General features: G+C 48.1%; 1 protein-coding gene across 1 annotated transcript in view; it reads left to right on the top strand.

Moving 5' to 3' along the window:
• The window catches only part of CHRNB1 (cholinergic receptor nicotinic beta 1 subunit), a 56,185-nt gene that overhangs the window by 3,087 nt on the left and 31,222 nt on the right, over positions 1 to 21,876 (top strand). Inside the window, exons 2-6 of the mRNA XM_068273835.1 lie at positions 2,244 to 2,383; positions 7,567 to 7,611; positions 10,956 to 11,065; positions 20,367 to 20,475; positions 21,619 to 21,766. Coding sequence (XP_068129936.1) covers positions 2,244 to 2,383; positions 7,567 to 7,611; positions 10,956 to 11,065; positions 20,367 to 20,475; positions 21,619 to 21,766 — 552 coding nt within the window. The remainder of the gene's footprint in view (positions 1 to 2,243; positions 2,384 to 7,566; positions 7,612 to 10,955; positions 11,066 to 20,366; positions 20,476 to 21,618; positions 21,767 to 21,876) is intronic.

Below are 21,876 nucleotides of genomic sequence, written 5' to 3'. Positions count from 1 at the left end.
GCCTCAGGCGGCAAAAAGTCTAGGGCCGGCCCTGCTGCTAGGTGTACTTTGGTTTATAAGTAAGCTTTAGGTTAGCAGGAATGGTTGCATGGCCACCTAGCTTTTCATCCTTCCCACCCTTGCCCAGGAATCTTCCAGACTTCAAAGTGCTGTCCTTTGCTGTGTGTGTGGTTGGTGGTATAGTGGTGAGCATAGCTGCTCTCCAAGCAATGGACCTGGGTTCAATTCCTGGCCAAAGTATGTGAGCGTGCTTTTGACATACTAAAAATCCCAGGGAGAGAGGGAGGTGTTATGTTTTTAGCGGATATCTGGATCCTTATGAGTTCCAGATAGTGAAAAGTGGTATCTGAGCACCACTGGTTGTGGTACTTATTATGTGGTCTCGTCAGCCTGGCACAGGGGAGATGGGGTTTATTATAATGCTGGAAGGATCACTGCTGGGACATGTTGAGACTGGGCAGACGTGAACAATATGATGTTATCTACAAGTGCCCTAATATGAAAGTTCTAGTTAAAGGGGCACTATGGCGAAAAATTTTAACATTTAATTATGTCCAAACATATACAAATAAGAAGTCCATTTTCTCCAGAGTAAAATGAGCCATGAATTACTTTTATCTAATGTTGCTGTCACTTACAGTAGGCAGTAGAAATCTGACAGAAGCGACAGGTTTTGGACTAGTTCATCTCTTCATGGGGGGATTCTCAGGGATTTCTTTATTTTCAAAAGCACTTAGTGAATGGCATTTGTTCTGTCCAATTGTCAAAAAACTGTGTACTGAGCAGGAAAGCCGGCCGGCATCATTGTTTAAATCCTTTTTAGGGAATATCTTTATTAAGAATAAAAGCCTTGCTGAGAATCCCCTATGAAGAGATGGACTAGTCCAAAACCTGTCACTTCTGTCAGATTTCTACTACCTACTGTAAGTGACAGCAACATAGGAGAAAAGTAATGTATGGCTCATTTTACTCTGGAGAAAACATACTTCTTATTTGTCTATGTTTGCACATATTTTACATTTTACAATTTTTCGCCATAGTGCCTTTAAAGTTATCCATATCTATGTTAATTCCAGTAATGAAGTATCACAGCCTTTTACTGCCGCCAAATTACTATTGTGTTATTTTATTCAATATTTATAGCAGAGTTTTAGGTTTATTGTCAGGAATGGAGAGGGGGGGGGGGGAGGAGTTTGCTGCCTGTGGTCCTGTGTGTCCCACCTATATTAAAAGAGCCCTGCCTACAAATTGATCCAGAATCCACCAACCAGATGAAGGCAAGTGACTCGTGGGATGGCCCACATTTCTGCCTGGTAACCTTTAGACTTACTTCAGGGCCCCTCCTCCTCTCACGTGGTGGAAGATACAGCTTGACACTCACCAGGCTCCGGGCTCCATCAGATACAAGGGATGTCTACCCACATAAACGTAACCTTCATAAACATAAGTGGCAGCAAACATTGGGTAATTATACCTAAATACTTCAATACAGTCAGCCTTAAAGAGGCCCTGTAACAAAAAAAAGTTCCCCTGGAGGGTACTTACCTCAGGGGGGGGGGGGGGGGGCTGGATCCCATCGAGGCTACCCTTGTTCTCCTCCATCCCACAGTGGTCTCGCTGGGCCCCTCAGAAGCCACAGCTGACAATCTGTTGTGCCGTAATGCAGGCGCAGTAGCACCTGCAATGTTTAACTCCCCGGTACCAGCTCAGGCGCAGCAGCAGCTCCCCGATGGGCTAAGGCAGAAATAGCCGATCCCAGTCAGGTCCGCTGTACTGCACAGGCAGCTTGCTTCTAGTAGAGCAGACCTGACTAGGATCGGCTATTTCCGCCTGATCCCGAGCCGAGAGCCGCTACTGCGCCTGCGCTGGAGCCGGAGAGGTAAATATTTACATGCTTGCTGTGCGGAGGGGCACATTGGAGACCACCGTGGGACGGAGGAGGACGGGGGAAGCCTCAATCAGATCCAGAGGCTTCCCCCTCCTGAGGTAAGTACCCCCCAGGACACGTCACGTTACAGGTTAACTGTATAGTACACCCGAGGTGACATGATGAGATAAACATGTGTATGTACAGTACAAACCTGGACTGTGCTATAATGTCACATTAGTCACAAGAGGGTGGGTCTCCCAATTATGGGCGTGGTGCACTAGTGTTCATAACTTGCCGTGTGTCATGGTTACTTGTACACCTGAGGAAGTGTTGTGTTCAGCATCTCATGTGTCATTCTGTCTGTCACCACCAGGAGTCTGCGCCACCAACAAGGAGGGGGAGCTGCGGGATAAGCTCTTTGAGAATTACAGCGTCCTTGTCCGTCCCACGAGGAGCCCTCAGGAGAGGGTGACGGTGCAGCTGGGGATGGTCCTGTCTCAGCTCCTCAATCTGGTAAGGCCAGTGCTGGGCGTAATGGAAAAAACTACGCTTACGGATCATTACGCATAATTTTACGCAATTACGCATTACGGAATTACGCTTACTGCGTAGACATTCATTTACGGTACATGTCTGTAATTACGCATAGCCCTTACGCAATTACGCGTAAGAATACCGTAATTCAGGTTGTTACATTATTGGCTTGCGCGTAAAATCCTACTAGCAATTAATGCGTAAGGTCATGCTGCCAAGCGGAAAAGTTGACGCATGGATCAATGTTAGGTAGCCGCCGACTTAAAGGGTTAATAGCAAAGCCCCCTTAATTGCTTAGAGCCTCAAATTTGGAGAATATATTAAGGAGATCAGAAGGAATAAGAGGAAAAAAATTTTTTTCAAAAAGACCTTATAGTTTTTGAGAAAATCGATGTTAAAGTTTCAAAGGAAAAATATATACATTTAAAAACCCGCCGACTTTAACGGTTAATAGCAAAGCCTGCTTAAAATTTAGGAACACCAAATTCACAGGGTATATTAAGGGGATCAGTGGGAATAAGAGGAAAACAATTTTTTTTCAAAAAGACCTTATAGTTTTTGAGAAAATCGATTTTTAAGTTTCAAGGGCAAAAATGTCTTTTAAATGCGGAAAATGTCAGTTTTTTTTTGCACAGGTAACAATAGTGTTTTATTTTCATAGATTCCCCCAAGTGGGAAGAGTTTTACTTACTTCGTTCTGAGTGTGGGAAATATTTAAAAAAAAACGACGTGGGGTCCCCCCTCCCAGACCTCTTTAACCCCTTGTCCCCCATGCAGACTGGGATAGCCAGAATGCGGAGCACCGGCCGCGTGGGGCTCCGCACCCTGACTATACCAGCCCGCATGGTCCATGGATTGGGGGGTCTCGGAAGGGGAGGGGCAGCCAAGCTTTCCCCTCCCCCTCCGAGCCCTTGTCCAATCCAAGGACAAGGGGCTCTTCTCCACCTCCGATGGGCGGTGGAGGTGGAGGCCACGATTTCCTGGGGGGGGGTTCATGATGGCATCTGGGAGTCCCCTTTAAAAAGGGGTCCCCCAGATGCCCACCCCCCCTCCCAGGAGAAATGAGTATAGAGGTACTTGTACCCCTTACCCATTTCCTTTAAGAGTTAAAAGTAAATAAACACACAAACACATAGAAAAAGTATTTTAATTGAACAAAAAACATAACCACGAAAAAAGTCCTTTAATATTCTTAATAAACCATTAATACTTACCTGTCCCTTTAAAAGCCAGTTCCCACGCAATATCCTCGGAAATATACTAATCAGTTACAATGTAACAAAGTTGTTACAATGTAACAACTTTGTTACTTTGTAACTCCACCACACCCGACGTCACTCGCCGCTCACCCGCCGGCCGCCGCATACACGCTAAGTCACCGCCGGCTCCCGCCGTCCACTCTGCCCACACCTGTCACCCATATACATGCTAGCACCCATGGGTGCCAGCATGTATATAGGTGACATGTGGGAGAGGCGGGGAGGGCAGCGAGAGCCGGCGGGACTTAGCGTCCTGCACACCCAACAGAGCTCTGAGCTATATAGCTCAGAGCTCTCTAAGCATCTTTGTATTTGGGCTCCAAGGAGCCCCATTGGTCCTTAGCAGACCAATGGGGTTCCTTCTGATTTAAAGGAACCCCATTGGTCTGCTAAGGACCAATGGGGCTCCTTGGAGCCCAAATACAAAGATGCTTAGAGAGCTCTGAGCTATATAGCTCAGAGCTCTGTCGGGTGTGCAGGACGCTAAGTCCCGCCGGCTCTCGCTGCCCTCCCCGCCTCTCCCACATGTCACCTATATACATGCTGGCACCCATGGGTGCCAGCATGTATATGGGTGACAGGTGTGGGCGGAGTGGACGGCGGGAGCCGGCGGGGACTTAGCGTGTATGCGGCGGCCGGCGGGTGAGCGGCGAGTGACGTCGGGTGCGGTGGAGTTACAAAGTAACAAAGTTGTTACATTGTAACAACTTTGTTACATTGTAACTGATTAGTATATTTCCGAGGATATTGCGTGGGAACTGGCTTTTAAAGGGACAGGTAAGTATTAATGGTTAATTAAGAATATTAAAGGACTTTTTTCGTGGTTATGTTTTTTGTTCAATTAAAATACTTTTTCTATGTGTTTGTGTATTTATTTACTTTTAACTCTTAAAGGAAATGGGTAAGGGGTACAAGTACCTCTATACTCATTTCTCCTGGGAGGGGGGTGGGCATCTGAGGGACCCCTTTTTAAAGGGGACTCCCAGATGCCACCATGAACCCCCCCAGGAAATCGCGGCCTCCACCTCCACCGCCCATCGGAGGTGGAGAAGAGCCCCTTGTCCTTGGATTGGACAAGGGCTCGGAGGGGGAGGGGAAAGCTTGGCTGCCCCTCCCCTTCCGAGACCCCCCAATCCATGGACCATGCGGGCTGGTATAGTCAGGGTGCGGAGCCCCACGCGGCCGGTGCTCCGCATTCTGGCTATCCCAGTCTGCATGGGGGACAAGGGGTTAAAGAGGTCTGGGAGGGGGGACCCCACGTCGTTTTTTTTTAAATATTTCCCACACTCAGAACGAAGTAAGTAAAATTCTTCCCACTTGGGGGAATCTATGAAAATAAAACACTATTGTTACCTGTGCAAAAAAAACTGACATTTTCCGCATTTAAAAGACATTTTTGCCCTTGAAACTTAAAAATCGATTTTCTCAAAAACTATAAGGTCTTTTTGAAAAAAAAAATGTCCTCTTATTTCCACTGATCCCCTTAATATACCCTGTGAATTTGGTGTTCCTAAATTTTAAGCAGGCTTTGCTATTAACCGTTAAAGTCGGCGGGTTTTTAAATGTATATATTTTTCCTTTGAAACTTTAACATCGATTTTCTCAAAAACTATAAGGTCTTTTTGAATAAAAAAAATTTCCTCTTATTCCTTCTGATCTCCTTAATATATTCTCCAAATTTGAGGCTCTTAGCACTTAAGGGGGCTTTGCTATTAACCCTTAAAGTCGGCGGCTTTTTTATATTATACGGGAGCGTAATATTACGCGATTACGGCAGACTGTGTAATTTCAATGGGAGTTTACTGTCTTACGCGTAATTTGTTACGCGTAATAACGTAACCTACGGTCTACGCGTAATTAATTACGCGTAATACCGTAACCTTAGACGTAACGCTTACGGTGCATTTGTAGTGAATTACGATGCATAATTACGCTAATGCGTAATTTCGGCCCAGCACTGGGTAAGGCTGTGAGATGTGGCTAATCAGCAATGAAGAGATTAGATAGAAGGGAAGATGGCTTCACCAGGTGGATCTTAAAAGCAGGTAAAGGTAAAAACAATGGGTGAGTGAATGTGTCCTACAGAATTAATGGGAGGAGCTAGTACAGGGATCTGCAGAGTGGAACTGCAGGTAAGGAGTGGTGGGAGGAGCCAGTGTAGGGATTTGCAAAGAGGAGCAGCACATGAGAAGGGGTGGGAGGTGTCAATGTAGATATTGGCAGAGCGGGGCAGCAGACAAGGAGTTGTAGGAGGATCCAGTGTAGAGAGGTGCAGCAGGTGAAGAGTGGTGGGAGGAGCTACTGTAGAAATCTGCAGAGAGGAGCAGCAGATGAGAAGGTGTGGGAGGAGTCAATGTAGAGATTTACAGAGAGGAGCAGCAGATCAGGAGTGGTGGGAGGGGCCAGTGTAGAGATTTGCAGAGAGATGCAGCAGATGAGGAGTGGTGGGAGGGGCCAGCATAAAGATTTGCAGAAAGGAGCAGCAGATGAGGAAGGGTGGGAGGAGCCAGTAGAGATATTTGCAGAGCGGGGCAGCAGACAAGGATTGTAGGAGGATCCAGTGTAGAGATGTGCAGAGAGGTGCAGCAGGTGAAGAGTGGTGGGAGGAGCCACTTTAGAAATCTGCAGAGAGGAGCAGCAGATGAGAAGGTGTGGGAGGAGTCAGTCAATGTAGAGATTTGCAGAGAGAAGCAGCAGATGAGGAGTGGTGGGAGGGGCCAGCATAAAGATTTGCAGAAAGGAGCAGCAGATGAGGAAGGGTGGGAGGAGCCAGTAGAGATATTTGCAGAGCGGGGCAGCAGACAAGGAGTTGTAGGAGGATCCAGTGTAGAGATGTGCAGAGAGGTGCAGCAGGTGAAGAGTGGTGGGAGGAGCCACTGTAGAGATCTGCAGAGAGAAGCAGCAGATGATGAGTGGTGGGAGGAGTCAGCATAGAGATATGCAGATAGGAGCAGCAGATGAGGAGTAGTGGGAGGAGTCAGAATAGAGATATGCTGAGAGGAGCAGCAGATGAGGAGTGGTGGAAGGAGCCACTGTAGAGATCTGCAGAGAGGAGCAGCAGTTTAGTTACAGAAATAATGATGAACTGTAGAGGTGAGGGTTTACTAAAGGGGCCCATACACCTAACGATTTTCCCGCTGATATACAGCAGATTTGATCACTGTGATCGAATCTGCTGAGAAATCGTTGCACAAATGCAAACGATTCATTTCCGTCCGAAATCAATCGTTCCCGTCGATTCCCGTCGAGCCATCCATGTGGAAGATTTTTCTCGATCGCCGGGTCAGGAGTGCGTCGATAGCGGCGTTTCGAATGCCCGACGACCGACGCAATACAGCGGCAATGTATTACCTGCTCTGGCCAGTGCGAGTCCCCGGTGTCACCAATGTCTTCTTCTCCGCTGGGTTCCGGGTTCCGGCTGGCTTCACTTCCCGTCCCAGCAGGAAGTTTAAACAGTAGAGCGCCCTCTACTGTTTATACTTCCCCGGACAGAAAGAAGTGAAGCCAGCCGGAACCCGGAACCCAGCGGGGAAGAAGACATTGGTGACAGCGGGGACTCGCGCTGGCCAGAGCAGGTAATGTATGCGGGGGGGGGGGGGGGGGGAGGCAGCGGCAGCACCACCACAGATTGTGATCGGTTTCAGGCTGAAATCGATTCACAATCTGTTTGCAGTAAAGGCAGCCATACGATCCCTCTCTGATCAGATTCGATCAGAGAGGGATCTATCTGTTGGTCGAATCTGATGGCAAATTGACCAGTGTATGGCCACCTTTAGAGGAGCAGCATGCCTGTAAGGTGATATTGCATGGGTGGAGAGACAGTGAGAGCAGTGCAGGGATTTTGGGGTGTCTCTGGGGAAGAAGGTTTCTCATAAACTTACTGATGTCTTATTTTGTTTCCAGAATGAGAAGGATGAAGAGATGACCACGAAAGTCTACCTGAACATGGTACGTGACATATACCAGAAGCCACTTCCCAGAAGAGAAGATATCAGTGCTATATACGTAGTGATAATAACGATAATGATAAAATAATAATACTATGTACTGTAATGTGCTTCAGAAGATGTCAGTGCTATATAAGTAGTAATAATAATAATAATAATAGTAGTAGTAGTAGGTAATAATATGGGAGGACATTAAATTATGACTATGGTAGGATTAGAGTGTGAGCTCCTCTGATTACAGTCAGTGACATGACTATGTACTCTGTAATGTGCTGCAGAAGATGTCAGTGCTATATAAATACATAATAATAATATGGTAGGACATTACACTATGACTATGGCAGGATTAGATTGTGAGCTCCTCTGAGGACAGTCAGTGACATGACTATGTACTCTGTAATGTGCTGCAGAAGATGTCAGTGCTCTATAAATACATAATAATAATGTGGTAGGACATTACACTACGACTATGGCAGGATTAGATTGTGAGCTCCTCTGAGGACAGTCAGTGACATGACTATGTACTCTGTAATGTGCTGCAGAAGATGTCAGTGCTATATAAATACATAATAATAATATGGTAGGACATTAGACTATGACTATGGTAGGATTAGATTGTGAGCTCCTCTGAGAACAGTCAGTGACATGACTATGTACTCTGTAATGTGCTGCAGAAGATGTCAGTGCTATATAAATACATAATAATAATGTGGTAGGACATTACACTATGACTATGGTAGGATTAGATTGTGAGCTCCTCTGAGGACAGTCAGTGACATGACTATGTACTCTGTACAGTGCTGCAGGAGATGTCAGTGCTATATAAATACATAATAATAATATGGTAGGACATTAGACTATGACTATGGTAGGATTAGAGTGTGAGCTCCTCTGAGGACAGTCAGTGACATGACTATGTACTCTGTAATGTGCTGCAGAAGATGTCAGTGCTATATAAATATATAATAATAATATGGTAGGACATTACACTATGACTATGGTAGGATTAGATTGTGAGCTCCTCTGAGGACAGTCAGTGACATGACTAAGTACTCTGTAATGTGCTGCAGAAGATGTCACTGCTGTATAAATACATAATAATAATATGGTAGGACATCAGACTATGATAGGGAATAGGATTAGATTGTGAGCTCCTCTGAAGACAGTCAGTGACATGACTATGCACTCTGTAATGTGCTGCAGAAGATGTCAGTGCTATATAAATACATAATAATAATATGGTAGGACATTAGACTATGACTATGGGAGGATTAGATTGTGAGCTCCTCTGAGGACAGTCAATGACATGACTATGTACTCTGTACAGTGCTGCAGGAGATGTCCGTGCTATATAAATACATAATAATAATATGGTAGGACATTACACTATGACTGTGGTAGGATTAGAGTGTGCGCTCCTCTGAGGACAGTCAGTGACATGACTACGCCCTCTGTAATGTGCTGTAGAAGGTGTCAGTGCTATATAAATACATAATAATAATATGGTAGGACATTACAATATGGCTATGGTGGGATTAGATTGTGAGCTCCTCTGAGGACACTCAGTGGCATGACTATGTACTCTGTAATGTGTTGCAGAAGATGTCAGTGCTATATAAATACATAATAATAATATGGTAGGACATTAGACTATGACTATGGTAGGATTAGATAGTGAGCTCCTCTGAGGACAGTCAGTCACATGACTATGTATTCTGTACAGTGCTGCAGGAGATGTCTGTGCTATATAAATACATAATAATAATATGGTAGGACATTAGACTATGACTATGGTAGGATTAGAGTGTGAGCTCCTCTGAGGACAGTCAGTGACATGACTATGTACTCCGTAATGTGCTGCAGAAGGTGTTAGTGCTATATAAATACATAATAATAATATGGTAGGACATTAGACTATGACTATGGTAGGATTAGAGTGTGAGCTGAGCTCCTCTGAGGACAGTCAGTGACATGACTATGTACTCTGTAATGTGCTGCAGAAGATGTCAGTGCTATATAAATACATAATAATAATATGGTAGGACATTAGACTATGGTAGGATTAGAGTGTGAGCTCCTCTGAGGACAGTCAGTGACATGACTATGTACTCTGTAATGTGCTGCAGAAGATGTCAGTGCTATATAAATACATAATAATAATATGGTAGGACTTTACACTATGACCATGGTAGGATTAAAGTGAGCTCCTCTGAGCACAGTCAGTGACATGACTATGCACTCTGCAAAGTGCTGCAAAATGCCACTGCTATATAAATACATAATAATAATAATAATAATAATAATAATAATAATAATAATATGGTAGGACATTAGACTATGACTATGGTAGGATTAGAGTGTGAGCTGAGCTCCTCTGAGGACAGTCAGTGACATGACTATGTACTCCGTAATGTGCTGCAGAAGATGTCAGTGCTATATAAATACATAATAATAATATGGTAGGACATTAGACTATGGCTATGGTAGGATTAGAGTGTGATCTCCTCTGAGGACAGTCAGTGACATGACTATGTATTCTGTAATGTGCTGCAGAAGATGTCAGTGCTATATAAATACATAATAATAATATGGTAGGACATTACACTATGACTATGGTAGGATTAGATTGTGAGCTCCTCTGAGGACAGTCAGTGACATGACTATGCACTCTGTAATGTGCTGCAGGAGATGTCAGTGCTATATAAATACATAATAATAATATGGTAGGACATTAGACTATGACTATGGTAGGATTAGAGTGTGAGCTCCTCTGAGGACAGTCAGTGATGTGACTATGTACTCTGTAATGTGCTGCAGAAGATGTCAGTGCTATATAAATACATAATAATAATATGGTAGGACATTAGACTTTGACTATGGTAGGATTAGAGTGTGAGCTCCTCTGAGGACAGTCAGGGACATGACTATGTACTCTGTAATGTGCTGCAGAAGATGTCAGTGCTATATAAATACATAATAATAATATGGTAGGACATTAGACTATGAATATGGGAGGATTAGACTGTGAGCTCCTCTGAGGACAGTCAGTGACATGACTATGTACTCTGTAATGTGCTGCAGAAGTATAATTTTAGAGGGACAAGCCATGGACATGGTACACTGTCTGCTGGAGGCTGCCATTCCTGTGCTGGATCCTGGACAGTGACATGGCTGTTTAGCATCACTGGGAGGAAGGTAAATACCTTACACTGCAAGTCCAAGACTGGCAGCTTCCATGAGACTAAGGAGAAGCTTGTGAAAGAATTCCCTGTTCTGTGCATTACAATAGAAACTGGACTCTAGCTGTGTAAACTCTCTGACTCTCTTTGTCCTCCTTTCTGGCAGGCTTGGCATGATCTGAGGCTCATGTGGGATCCGGCACAATATGGTGGCATCGAGTCGATGAGGATTCCCTCTGACCACGTTTGGAAACCAGATATTGGCCTCATGAACAAGTGGGTGGCTGAACAGGCAATTAGGAAACAAGTCCACATAAGCGAGACCTCCCACCCAAGGAAAACTTCCTACCATCTTTACATAGCTCTTACTTTAGTTTCATGAAGTTCAGACTGTTTATTCTTCTGAGGAACATGCTTTCTGTTCACTAGAGTTGGGCCGAACCTCCGATTTTAGGTTCGCGAACCGGGTTCGCGAACTTCTGCGTAAGGTTCGGTCCGCGTTAAAGTTCGCAAACCGCAATAGACTTCTATGGGGATGCGAACTTTGAAAAAAAAAAATGTATGCTGGCCACAAAAGTGATGTAAAAGATGTTTTAAGGGGTCTAACACCTGGAGGGGGGCATGGCAGAGTGGGATACACGCCAAAAGTCCCCGGGAAAAATCTGGATTTGACGCAAAGCAGCGTTTTAAGGGCAGAAATCACATGGGGCCTGATTCACAAAGCGGTGATAACTCAGTTATCACGCCTAAAAGACTTTAGGCATGATAACCTTTGCACCACACCGGTGAAAAGCCAGTTTAGGCATGATAAGTTTAGGTGTGATAAGTTTAGGCATGCTAAGTTTAGATAAATGTAGATTGCTTGCAAAGTCCCGCACGCAAAGCAGCGCCATTAAACTCTATGCAAAGTGCACCAGACTTTGCTAGCGCAAAACTTTTGATCAGCTGTGCACTGCAGTGCTAACGCAGTTGGTGCTTAAACTTATCATGCCTAAACTTATCACACCTAAACTTATCATGCCTAAACTTATCACACCTAAACTTACCACACCTAAACTTATCATGCCTAAACTGAGTTTAGGCGTGATAAAGGGCTTTTCACCAGGGTGCTAACTGTTAGCACCGCTTTGTGAATCAGGCCCCTTGAATGCTAAATTGCAGGCCTAACGTGCTTTAAAACATCTTGCATGTGTATACATCAATCAGGGAGTGTAATTAGAGTACTGCTTCACACTGACTCACCAAACTCACTGTGTAACGCACCGCAAACAGCTGTTTGTGTAGTGACCGCAGTGGCGGGTTCACAGAACAGGTATGCAGTGGCAGGTTCACTGAACAGGTATACAGTGGCGGGTTCACTGAACAGAACAGGTATGCAGTGGCGGGTTCACTGAACAGGTATGCAGTGGCAGGTTCACTGAACAGAACAGGTATACAGTGGCGGGTTCACTGAACAGAACAGGTATACAGTGGCGGGTTCACAGAACAGGTATGCAGTGGCAGGTTCACTGAACAGGTATGCAGTGGCGGGTTCACTGAACAGGTATACAGTGGCGGGTTCACTGAACAGAACAGGTATACAGTGGCGGGTTCACTGAACACAACAGGTATGCAGTGGCGGGTTCACAGAACAGGTATGCAGTGGCAGGTTCACTGAACAGGTATACAGTGGCGGGTTCACTGAACAGAACAGGTATACAGTGGCGTGTTCACTGAACAGAACAGGTATACAGTGGCGGGTTCACAGAACAGGTATGCAGTGGTGGGTTCACAGAACAGGTATGCAGTGGCAGGTTCACTGAACAGGTATTCAGTGGTGGGTTCACAGAACAGGTATGCAGTGGTGGGTTCACAAAACAGGTATGCAGTGCTGGGTTCACAGTACAGGTATGCAGTGGTGGGTTCACAGAACAGGTATGCAGTGGTGGGTTCACAGCACAGGTATGCAGTGGTGGGTTCAATGAACAGGTATACAGTGGCGGGTCCACTGAACAGAACAGGTATGCAGTGGTGGGTTCTCAGAACAGGTATGCAGTGGCAGGTTCACTGAACAGGTATGCAGTGGTGGGTTCACAGAACAGGTATGCAGTGGTGGGTTCACAGAACAGGTATGCAGTGCTGGGTTCACAGTACAGGTATGCAGTGGTGGGTTCACAGAACAGGTATGCAGTGGTGGGTTCACAGAACAGGTATGCAGTGGTGGGTTCACAGCACAGGTATGCAGTGGTGGGTTCACAGCACAGGTATGCAGTGGTGGGTTCACAGTACAGGTATGCAGTGGTGGGTTCACAGCACAGGTATGCAGTGGTGGGTTCACAGCACAGGTATGCAGTGGTGGGTTCACAGTACAGGTATGCAGTGGTGGGTTCACAGAACAGGTATGCAGTGGTGGGTTCACTGAACAGGTATGCAGTGGTGGGTTCACAGAACAGGTATGCAGTGGTGGGTTCACAGAACAGGTATGCAGTGCTGGGTTCACAGTACAGGTATGCAGTGGTGGGTTCACAGCACAGGTATGCAGTGGTGGGTTCACAGAACAGGTATGCAGTGCTGGGTTCACAGTACAGGTATGCAGTGGTGGGTTCACAGTACAGGTATGCAGTGGTGGGTTCACAGAACAGGTATGCAGTGGTGGGTTCACAGAACAGGTATGCAGCCAGACAGGAACAAGTTAAGCCTAACTAATCTTTCCCTGAGAGACAGTCTGCAGAAGCTCGCCCTACTCTCACTAACGCAGGCAGCACACGAGTGACCGTAATGGCCGCCGCTGCCTGCCTTATATAAGGGGGGGTGGGGCTCCAGGGGCTAGTGTAGCCTAATTGGCTACACTGGGCCTGCTGACTGTGATGTAGAGGGTCAAAGTTGACCCTCCATGTGCATTATGGGGCGAACCGAACTTCCGCAAAGGTTCGCCTGCGGGACGCGAACACGAACCACTGAAGTTCGCATGGAACCGTTCGCAGGCGAACCGTTCGGCCCAACTCTACTGTTCACCAGTTAATAGATGGTCATCTGAATAATGCAAGAAGAGGTCACATTTATCAGACCATGTGGACTTCCTGTGCCAGCTGCTTACATCACCTCACCTGCTCTGGTTCCAGTATTTATAAGGCCTCATTCTTTATAGGCCAAGCATCAGGTCAATTTTTTAATATTTCCTGGCCTGTAGATCCATCATCCATTGGACAGCTCATCACCCTGCCTGCTGGAGATGGCCAGACCTTCTAACGCACTCATCTCACCCAAAGCAGTCTGCTGCCAACTGATCTGCCACCGCACTCACCTCACCCAAAGCAGTCTGCTGCCAACTGATCTGCCACCGCACTCATCTCACCCAAAGCAGTCTGCTGCCAACTGATCTACCACCGCACTCATCTCACCCAAAGCAGTCTGCTGCCAACTGATCTGCCACCGCACTCACCTCACCCAAAGCAGTCTGCTGCCAACTGATCTGCCACCGCACTCACCTCACCCAAAGAAGTCTGCTGCCAACTGATCTGCCACCGCACTCATCTCACCCAAAGCAGTCTGCTGCCAACTGATCTACCACCGCACTCATCTCACCCAAAGCAGTCTGCTGCCAACTGATCTGCCACCGCACTCACCTCACCCAAAGCAGTCTGCTGCCAACTGATCTGCCACCGCACTCACCTCACCCAAAGCAGTCTGCTGCCAACTGATCTACCACCGCACTCATCTCACCCAAAGCAGTCTGCTGCCAACTGATCTGCCACTGCACTCATCTCACCCAAAGCAGTCTGCTGCCAACTGATCTGCCACCGCACTCACCTCACCCAAAGCAGTCTGCTGCCAACTGATCTGCCACCGCACTCATCTCACCCAAAGCAGTCTGCTGCCAACTGATCTGCCACTGCACTCACCTCACCCAAAGCAGTCTGCTGCCAACTGATCTGCCACCGCACTCATCTCACCCAAAGCAGTCTGCTGCCAACTGATCTGCCACTGCACTCACCTCACCCAAAGCAGTCTGCTGCCAACTGATCTGCCACCGCACTCATCTCACCCAAAGCAGTCTGCTGCCAACTGATCTGCCACCGCACTCATCTCACCCAAAGCAGTCTGCTGCCAACTGATCTGCCGCCGCATTCATCTCACCCAAAGCAGTCTGCTGCCAACTGATCTGCCACCGCACTCACCTCACCCAAAGCAGTCTGCTGCCAACTGATCTGCCACCGCACTCATCTCACCCAAAGCAGTCTGCTGCCAACTGATCTGCCACCGCACTCACCTCACCCAAAGCAGTCTGCTGCCAACTGATCTGCCACCGCACTCATCTCACCCAAAGCAGTCTGCTGCCAACTGATCTGCCACCGCACTCACCTCACCCAAAGCAGTCTGCTGCCAACTGATCTGCCACCGCACTCACCTCACCCAAAGCAGTCTGCTGCCAACTGATCTGCCACCGCACTCACCTCACCCAAAGCAGTCTGCTGCCAACTGATCTGCCACCGCACTCACCTCACCCAAAGCAGTCTGCTGCCAACTGATCTGCCACCGCACTCATCTCACCCAAAGCAGTCTGCTGCCAACTGATCTGCCACCGCACTCATCTCACCCAAAGCAGTCCGCTGCCAACTGATCTGCCACCGCACTCATCTCACCCAAAGCAGTCCGCTGCCAACTGATCTGCCACCGCACTCATCTCACCCAAAGCTGTCTGCTGCCAACTGATCTGCCACCGCACTCATCTCACCCAAAGCAGTCCGCTGCCAACTGATCTGCCACCGCACTCATCTCACCCAAAGCAGTCTGCTGCCAACTGATCTGCCACCGCACTCATCTCACCCAAAGCAGTCCGCTGCCAACTGATCTGCCACCGCACTCATCTCACCCAAAGCTGTCTGCTGCCAACTGATCTGCCACCGCACTCATCTCACCCAAAGCAGTCTGCTGCCAACTGATCTGCCACCGCACTCATCTCACCCAAAGCAGTCTGCTGCCAACTGATCTGCCACCGCACTCATCTCACCCAAAGCAGTCCGCTGCCAACTGATCTGCCACCGCACTCATCTCACCCAAAGCAGTCTGCTGCCAACTGATCTGCCACCGCACTCATCTCACCCAAAGCAGTCTGCTGCCAACTGATCTGCCACCGCACTCACCTCACCCAAAGCAGTCTGCTGCCAACTGATCTGCCACCGCACTCATCTCACCCAAAGCAGTCTGCTGCCAACTGATCTGCCACCGCACTCACCTCACCCAAAGCAGTCTGCTGCCAACTGATCTGCCACCGCACTCACCTCACCCAAAGCAGTCCGCTGCCAACTGATCTGCCACCGCACTCACCTCACCCAAAGCAGTCTGCTGCCAACTGATCTGCCACTGCACTCATCTCACCCAAAGCAGTCCGCTGCCAACTGATCTGCCACCGCACTCATCTCACCCAAAGCAGTCTGCTGCCAACTGATCTGCCACCGCACTCACCTCACCCAAAGCAGTCTGCTGCCAACTGATCTGCCACCGCACTCACCTTTCCCAAAGCAGTCTGCTGCCAACTGATCTGCCACCGCACTCATCTCACCCAAAGCAGTCTGCTGCCAACTGATCTGCCACCGCACTCACCTCACCCAAAGCAGTCTGCTGCCAACTGATCTGCCACCGCACTCACCTCATCCAAAGCAGTCTGCTGCCAACTGATCTGCCACTGCACTCACCTTTCCCAAAGCAGTCTGCTGCCAACTGATCTACCACCGCACTCATCTCACCCAAAGCAGTCTGCTGCCAACTGATCTGCCACCGCACTCATCTCACCCAAAGCAGTCTGCTGCCAACTGATCTACCACCGCACTCATCTCACCCAAAGCAGTCTGCTGCCAACTGATCTACCACCGCACTCATCTCACCCAAAGCAGTCTGCTGCCAACTGATCTGCCACCGCACTCACCTCACCCAAAGCAGTCTGCTGCCAACTGATCTGCCACTGCACTCACCTCACCCAAAGCAGTCTGCTGCCAACTGATCTACCACCGCACTCATCTCACCCAAAGCAGTCTGCTGCCAACTGATCTGCCGCCGCACTCACCTCACCCAAAGCAGTCTGCTGCCAACTGATCTGCCACCGCACTCATCTCACCCAAAGCAGTCTGCTGCCAACTGATCTGCCACCGCACTCATCTCACCCAAAGCAGTCTGCTGCCAACTGATCTGCCACCGCACTCATCTCACCCAAAGCAGTCTGCTGCCAACTGATCTGCCACCGCACTCATCTCACCCAAAGCAATCTGCTGCCAACTGATCTACCACCGCACTCATCTCACCCAAAGCAGTCTGCTGCCAACTGATCTACCACCGCACACTCATCTCACCCAAAGCAGTCTGCTGCCAACTGATCTGCCACCGCACTCACCTCACCCAAAGCAGTCTGCTGCCAACTGATCTGCCACCGCACTCACCTCACCCAAAGCAGTCTGCTGCCAACTGATCTACCACCGCACTCATCTCACCCAAAGCAGTCTGCTGCCAACTGATCTGCCACCGCACTCATCTCACCCAAAGCAGTCTGCTGCCAACTGATCTGCCACCGCACTCATCTCACCCAAAGCAGTCTGCTGCCAACTGATCTGCCACCGCACTCATCTCACCCAAAGCAGTCTGCTGCCAACTGATCTGCCACCGCACTCACCTCACCCAAAGCAGTCTGCTGCCAACTGATCTGCCACCGCACTCACCTCACCCAAAGCAGTCTGCTGCCAACTGATCTACCACCGCACTCATCTCACCCAAAGCAGTCTGCTGCCAACTGATCTGCCACCGCACTCATCTCACCCAAAGCAGTCTGCTGCCAACTGATCTGCCACCGCACTCACCTCACCCAAAGCAGTCTGCTGCCAACTGATCTGCCACCGCACTCACCTCACCCAAAGCAGTCTGCTGCCAACTGATCTGCCACCGCACTCACCTCACCCAAAGCAGTCTGCTGCCAACTGATCTGCCACCGCACTCATCTCACCCAAAGCAGTCTGCTGCCAACTGATCTGCCACCGCACTCATCTCACCCAAAGCAGTCTGCTGCCAACTGATCTGTCACCGCACTCATCTCACCCAAAGCAGTCTGCTGCCAACTGATCTGCCACCGCACTCATCTCACCCAAAGCAGTCTGCTGCCAACTGATCTGCCACCGCACTCACCTCACCCAAAGCAGTCTGCTGCCAACTGATCTGCCACCGCACTCACCTCACCCAAAGCAGTCTGCTGCCAACTGATCTACCACCGCACTCATCTCACCCAAAGCAGTCTGCTGCCAACTGATCTGCCACCGCACTCACCTCACCCAAAGCAGTCTGCTGCCAACTGATCTGCCACCGCACTCACCTCACCCAAAGCAGTCTGCTGCCAACTGATCTGCCACCGCACTCATCTCACCCAAAGCAGTCTGCTGCCAACTGATCTGCCACCGCACTCATCTCACCCAAAGCAGTCTGCTGCCAACTGATCTACCACCGCACTCATCTCACCCAAAGCAGTCTGCTGCCAACTGATCTGCCACCGCACTCATCTCACCCAAAGCAGTCTGCTGCCAACTGATCTGCCACCGCACTCATCTCACCCAAAGCAGTCTGCTGCCAACTGATCTGCCACCGCACTCATCTCACCCAAAGCAGTCTGCTGCCAACTGATCTGCCACCGCACTCATCTCACCCAAAGCAGTCTGCTGCCAACTGATCTACCACCGCACTCATCTCACCCAAAGCAGTCTGCTGCCAACTGATCTGCCACCGCACTCATCTCACCCAAAGCAGTCTGCTGCCAACTGATCTGCCACCGCACTCATCTCACCCAAAGCAGTCTGCTGCCAACTGATCTACCACCGCACTCATCTCACCCAAAGCTGTCTGCTGCCAACTGATCTGCCACCGCACTCATCTCACCCAAAGCTGTCTGTTGCCAACTGATCTGCCACCGCACTCATCTCACCCAAAGCAGTCTGCTGCCAACTGATCTGCCACCGCACTCATCTCACCCAAAGCTGTCTGCTGCCAACTGATCTGCCACCGCACTCATCTCACCCAAAGCAGTCTGCTGCCAACTGATCTGCCACCGCACTCACCTCACCCAAAGCAGTCTGCTGCCAACTGATCTGCCACCGCACTCACCTCACCCAAAGCTGTCTGCTGCCAACTGATCTGCCACCGCACTCATCTCACCCAAAGCAGTCTGCTGCCAACTGATCTGCCACCGCACTCATCTCACCCAAAGCTGTCTGCTGCCAACTGATCTGCCACCGCACTCATCTCACCCAAAGCAGTCTGCTGCCAACTGATCTGCCACCGCACTCACCTCACCCAAAGCAGTCTGCTGCCAACTGATCTGCCACCGCACTCATCTCACCCAAAGCAGTCTGCTGCCAACTGATCTGCCACTGCACTCATCTCACCCAAAGCTGTCTGCTGCCAACTGATCTGCCACTGCACTCATCTCACCCAAAGCTGTCTGCTGCCAACTGATCTGTCACCGCACTCATCTCACCCAAAGCAGTCTGCTGCCAACTGATCTGCCACCGCACTCACCTCACCCAAAGCAGTCTGCTGCCAACTGATCTGCCACCGTACTCATCTCACCCAAAGCAGTCTGCTGCCAACTGATCTGCCACGCTGTGAAGTTCTTTCTCTCCCCATCAGATGTTTGCTAGGACAAAATTTGAAGTTACAAGCATGTGCTTCTCGTTTAGTCTAAGCAAACGGTGCTGGGGGCTGCTGGCAGATATTCATGGCTGCATATTGAGCAGCGGGTTTGTAACAAGTCATGGTGAACAGCTAATTTAGCCAAACAAGGATATTAGTACCAGGTGACACCACCAGCGCAGTCATCAGGCTTAGGAAAATACATGCTCCTTATCCAACGAGGCACTAAAAGAAAGAGGGAGAGAAAAGTGGTGCAGAAAACGTTACCACAAACTTTCCCCCAGTTTGCTCAGTTGACCTCTAGTCTTTGTGCTTTCTCCATCTTACTCTCCATCTTACATTCTGCCCATTTCAACCTCCTGTGCCCTCGATCCTGCTCACACCACCACGCCATCCCACCACCTGCTCTACTACCCAAAGTAACCCCATCACCCCATTATTATCCCTCCAGGGGAAAGGCAGAGGATTTTTTGAATTGGAGTTCCCAAGGTTGGGGATGTCTAAAAGAGAAAGTTGGAGATCCTTAATGAGATGCAATAATTTCAGTTTCCATGAAAATCCAATGTAGCTCCGCCTCAGAGTTGGACCTTTCACACTAGACACAAAGTTAATTTCACTGCATATAATATGCATGTGGAATTATTTCCGTCTCATTCATTATCTCTAGTAAAAAAATCTTCTCTTAGTGGGCCAGTCCTTCTCAACCTAACCCAAAGTCCGCATTGGATAAAATCCTTCATTCGTCCCTACAGGTGAATCTGCCAATGAACTATTCAGTATTCCCTCATTCTTCACATCTACAAACACACATCTTCAGTAAATCGAGCTAACTTTGTGAGATTTGTAACTGTTTTTTATACACGTTCTTTGTTATTTTATGTTAATTTCCTCTTCTCTAGTGGCCGCTTCAGTAACTTACTCTCTTTTCTCCCAGTTACGATGGCGAGTTTGACGTTGGGCTTCAGGTGGAAGTTCTGGTTACCTGGAAAGGAAACGTCACCTGGCAGCCGCCAGCCCTGTTCCATAGCAGCTGCCCCATTGAGGTGAGCCTTCACTATGAAATCACTCCTGAATCTGCTTCAAGGTTGTTTGGATTAGTTCCGGTCAGAGGTGTCCATGGTGGAGCTGAATTTTCAGCAAAACACAAAAACGAGTGCTACAAATTGAATTCATAAAATGAAAAATAATGAGCAGATCTGGAACCAGTGTTGAGAATACTCACAGGTAGTCAGAACTGAAAGGTTAAGAAATTGGTAATATGACCACATTATTATTTTGTCCCTTGACCACGTTTATTCCAGTTTCGTGTAAATTGTTTGGTGATTCCTGACAGCCACAGAACAGGCTCGTCCTATTACTTCTGCCTGGATCTAGGAATTTCCATCTTTGGAGATGGAACAAATAGAGATCTGGGTTGACCAGTCTGAAGTCCATTCTAGAAGGTGAAGAATAAGAGTGATAGGTTCTCTTAGAAGTGTAGTCATCTTAGGTTCTCTTTGTATGTTTCTGCTTGGTGCTCTTTAAATTCTTCTCACTGATGTACTTGTTGCAAGACTGAGATATTCATAGAAAGTAATCAAAATATTTATATAAATCTTGTTACCCAGATCCGTTATAACAGCGACCCTTCATCATTCTCAGAAAGGGGACTTTTCTCAATTTTTTTCCCTTGAAAACCCCAAACTTTTATTTTTTTTTTTTGGGGGGGGGGCACATTTAAAGTTGTTTTAAGTTTTTCATTGTTTTCACAATTTTATTTTAACATATTATTATTTATTGAATTTATATAGTGCCAACGTATTACGCTGTGCTGGACAATACATAAGATTACAGACAATGATAATGGGGGTGACAGACAACACAATACAGATAATAAACAGTAATATACACAATGCCAGGTCATACAAAGAGGGAGGGTCCTGCCAAAAACTTACAATCTAAAGGGAGGAGGTGGTGACACGAGAGAGTTAGGTGGGGTAGGCCTTCTTGAAGAGATGAAGTTTGAGGGCTTCGTTGAAGGTGGGGATGAAGGACGGGGTAAGCCTGATGGGCAGTGGGAGAGGGTTACACAGGGTGGGGGCGGCTCTATCCCATGATGTGATTTCCATATGATGAAGTTTATAGCAAGGCAGAGTCTGAATGACTGAACCTTACGTGAGTTTGGTGACTTTGTTCCGTCATGCCAGGTCCAGTACTTCCCGTTCGATTGGCAGAATTGCAGCATGGTGTTCGGATCTCAGACTTACGATGCAGACGAGGTGACCCTGGTCCACCCGCGAGACGCACAAGGAAGAGAAATCGCCCAAGCCGTCATTTTTCCCAACACATTTGAGGGTGAGAGATCTGAAGACGCAGCATGCTGTCTGTGCCGTTTCCTTCATTCTGACGTGCTGATTGTTCTACTAATATCTCCACACATTGAGCCTGATCTACAAAGATTCTCC

This window comes from Hyperolius riggenbachi, chromosome 3 (genome assembly GCF_040937935.1).
Source record: "Hyperolius riggenbachi isolate aHypRig1 chromosome 3, aHypRig1.pri, whole genome shotgun sequence".
Classification (NCBI taxonomy): Eukaryota; Metazoa; Chordata; class Amphibia; order Anura; family Hyperoliidae; genus Hyperolius; species Hyperolius riggenbachi.
Note: the sequence above shows the minus strand (reverse complement) of the source record. Positions and strands in the feature narration are given on the sequence as shown.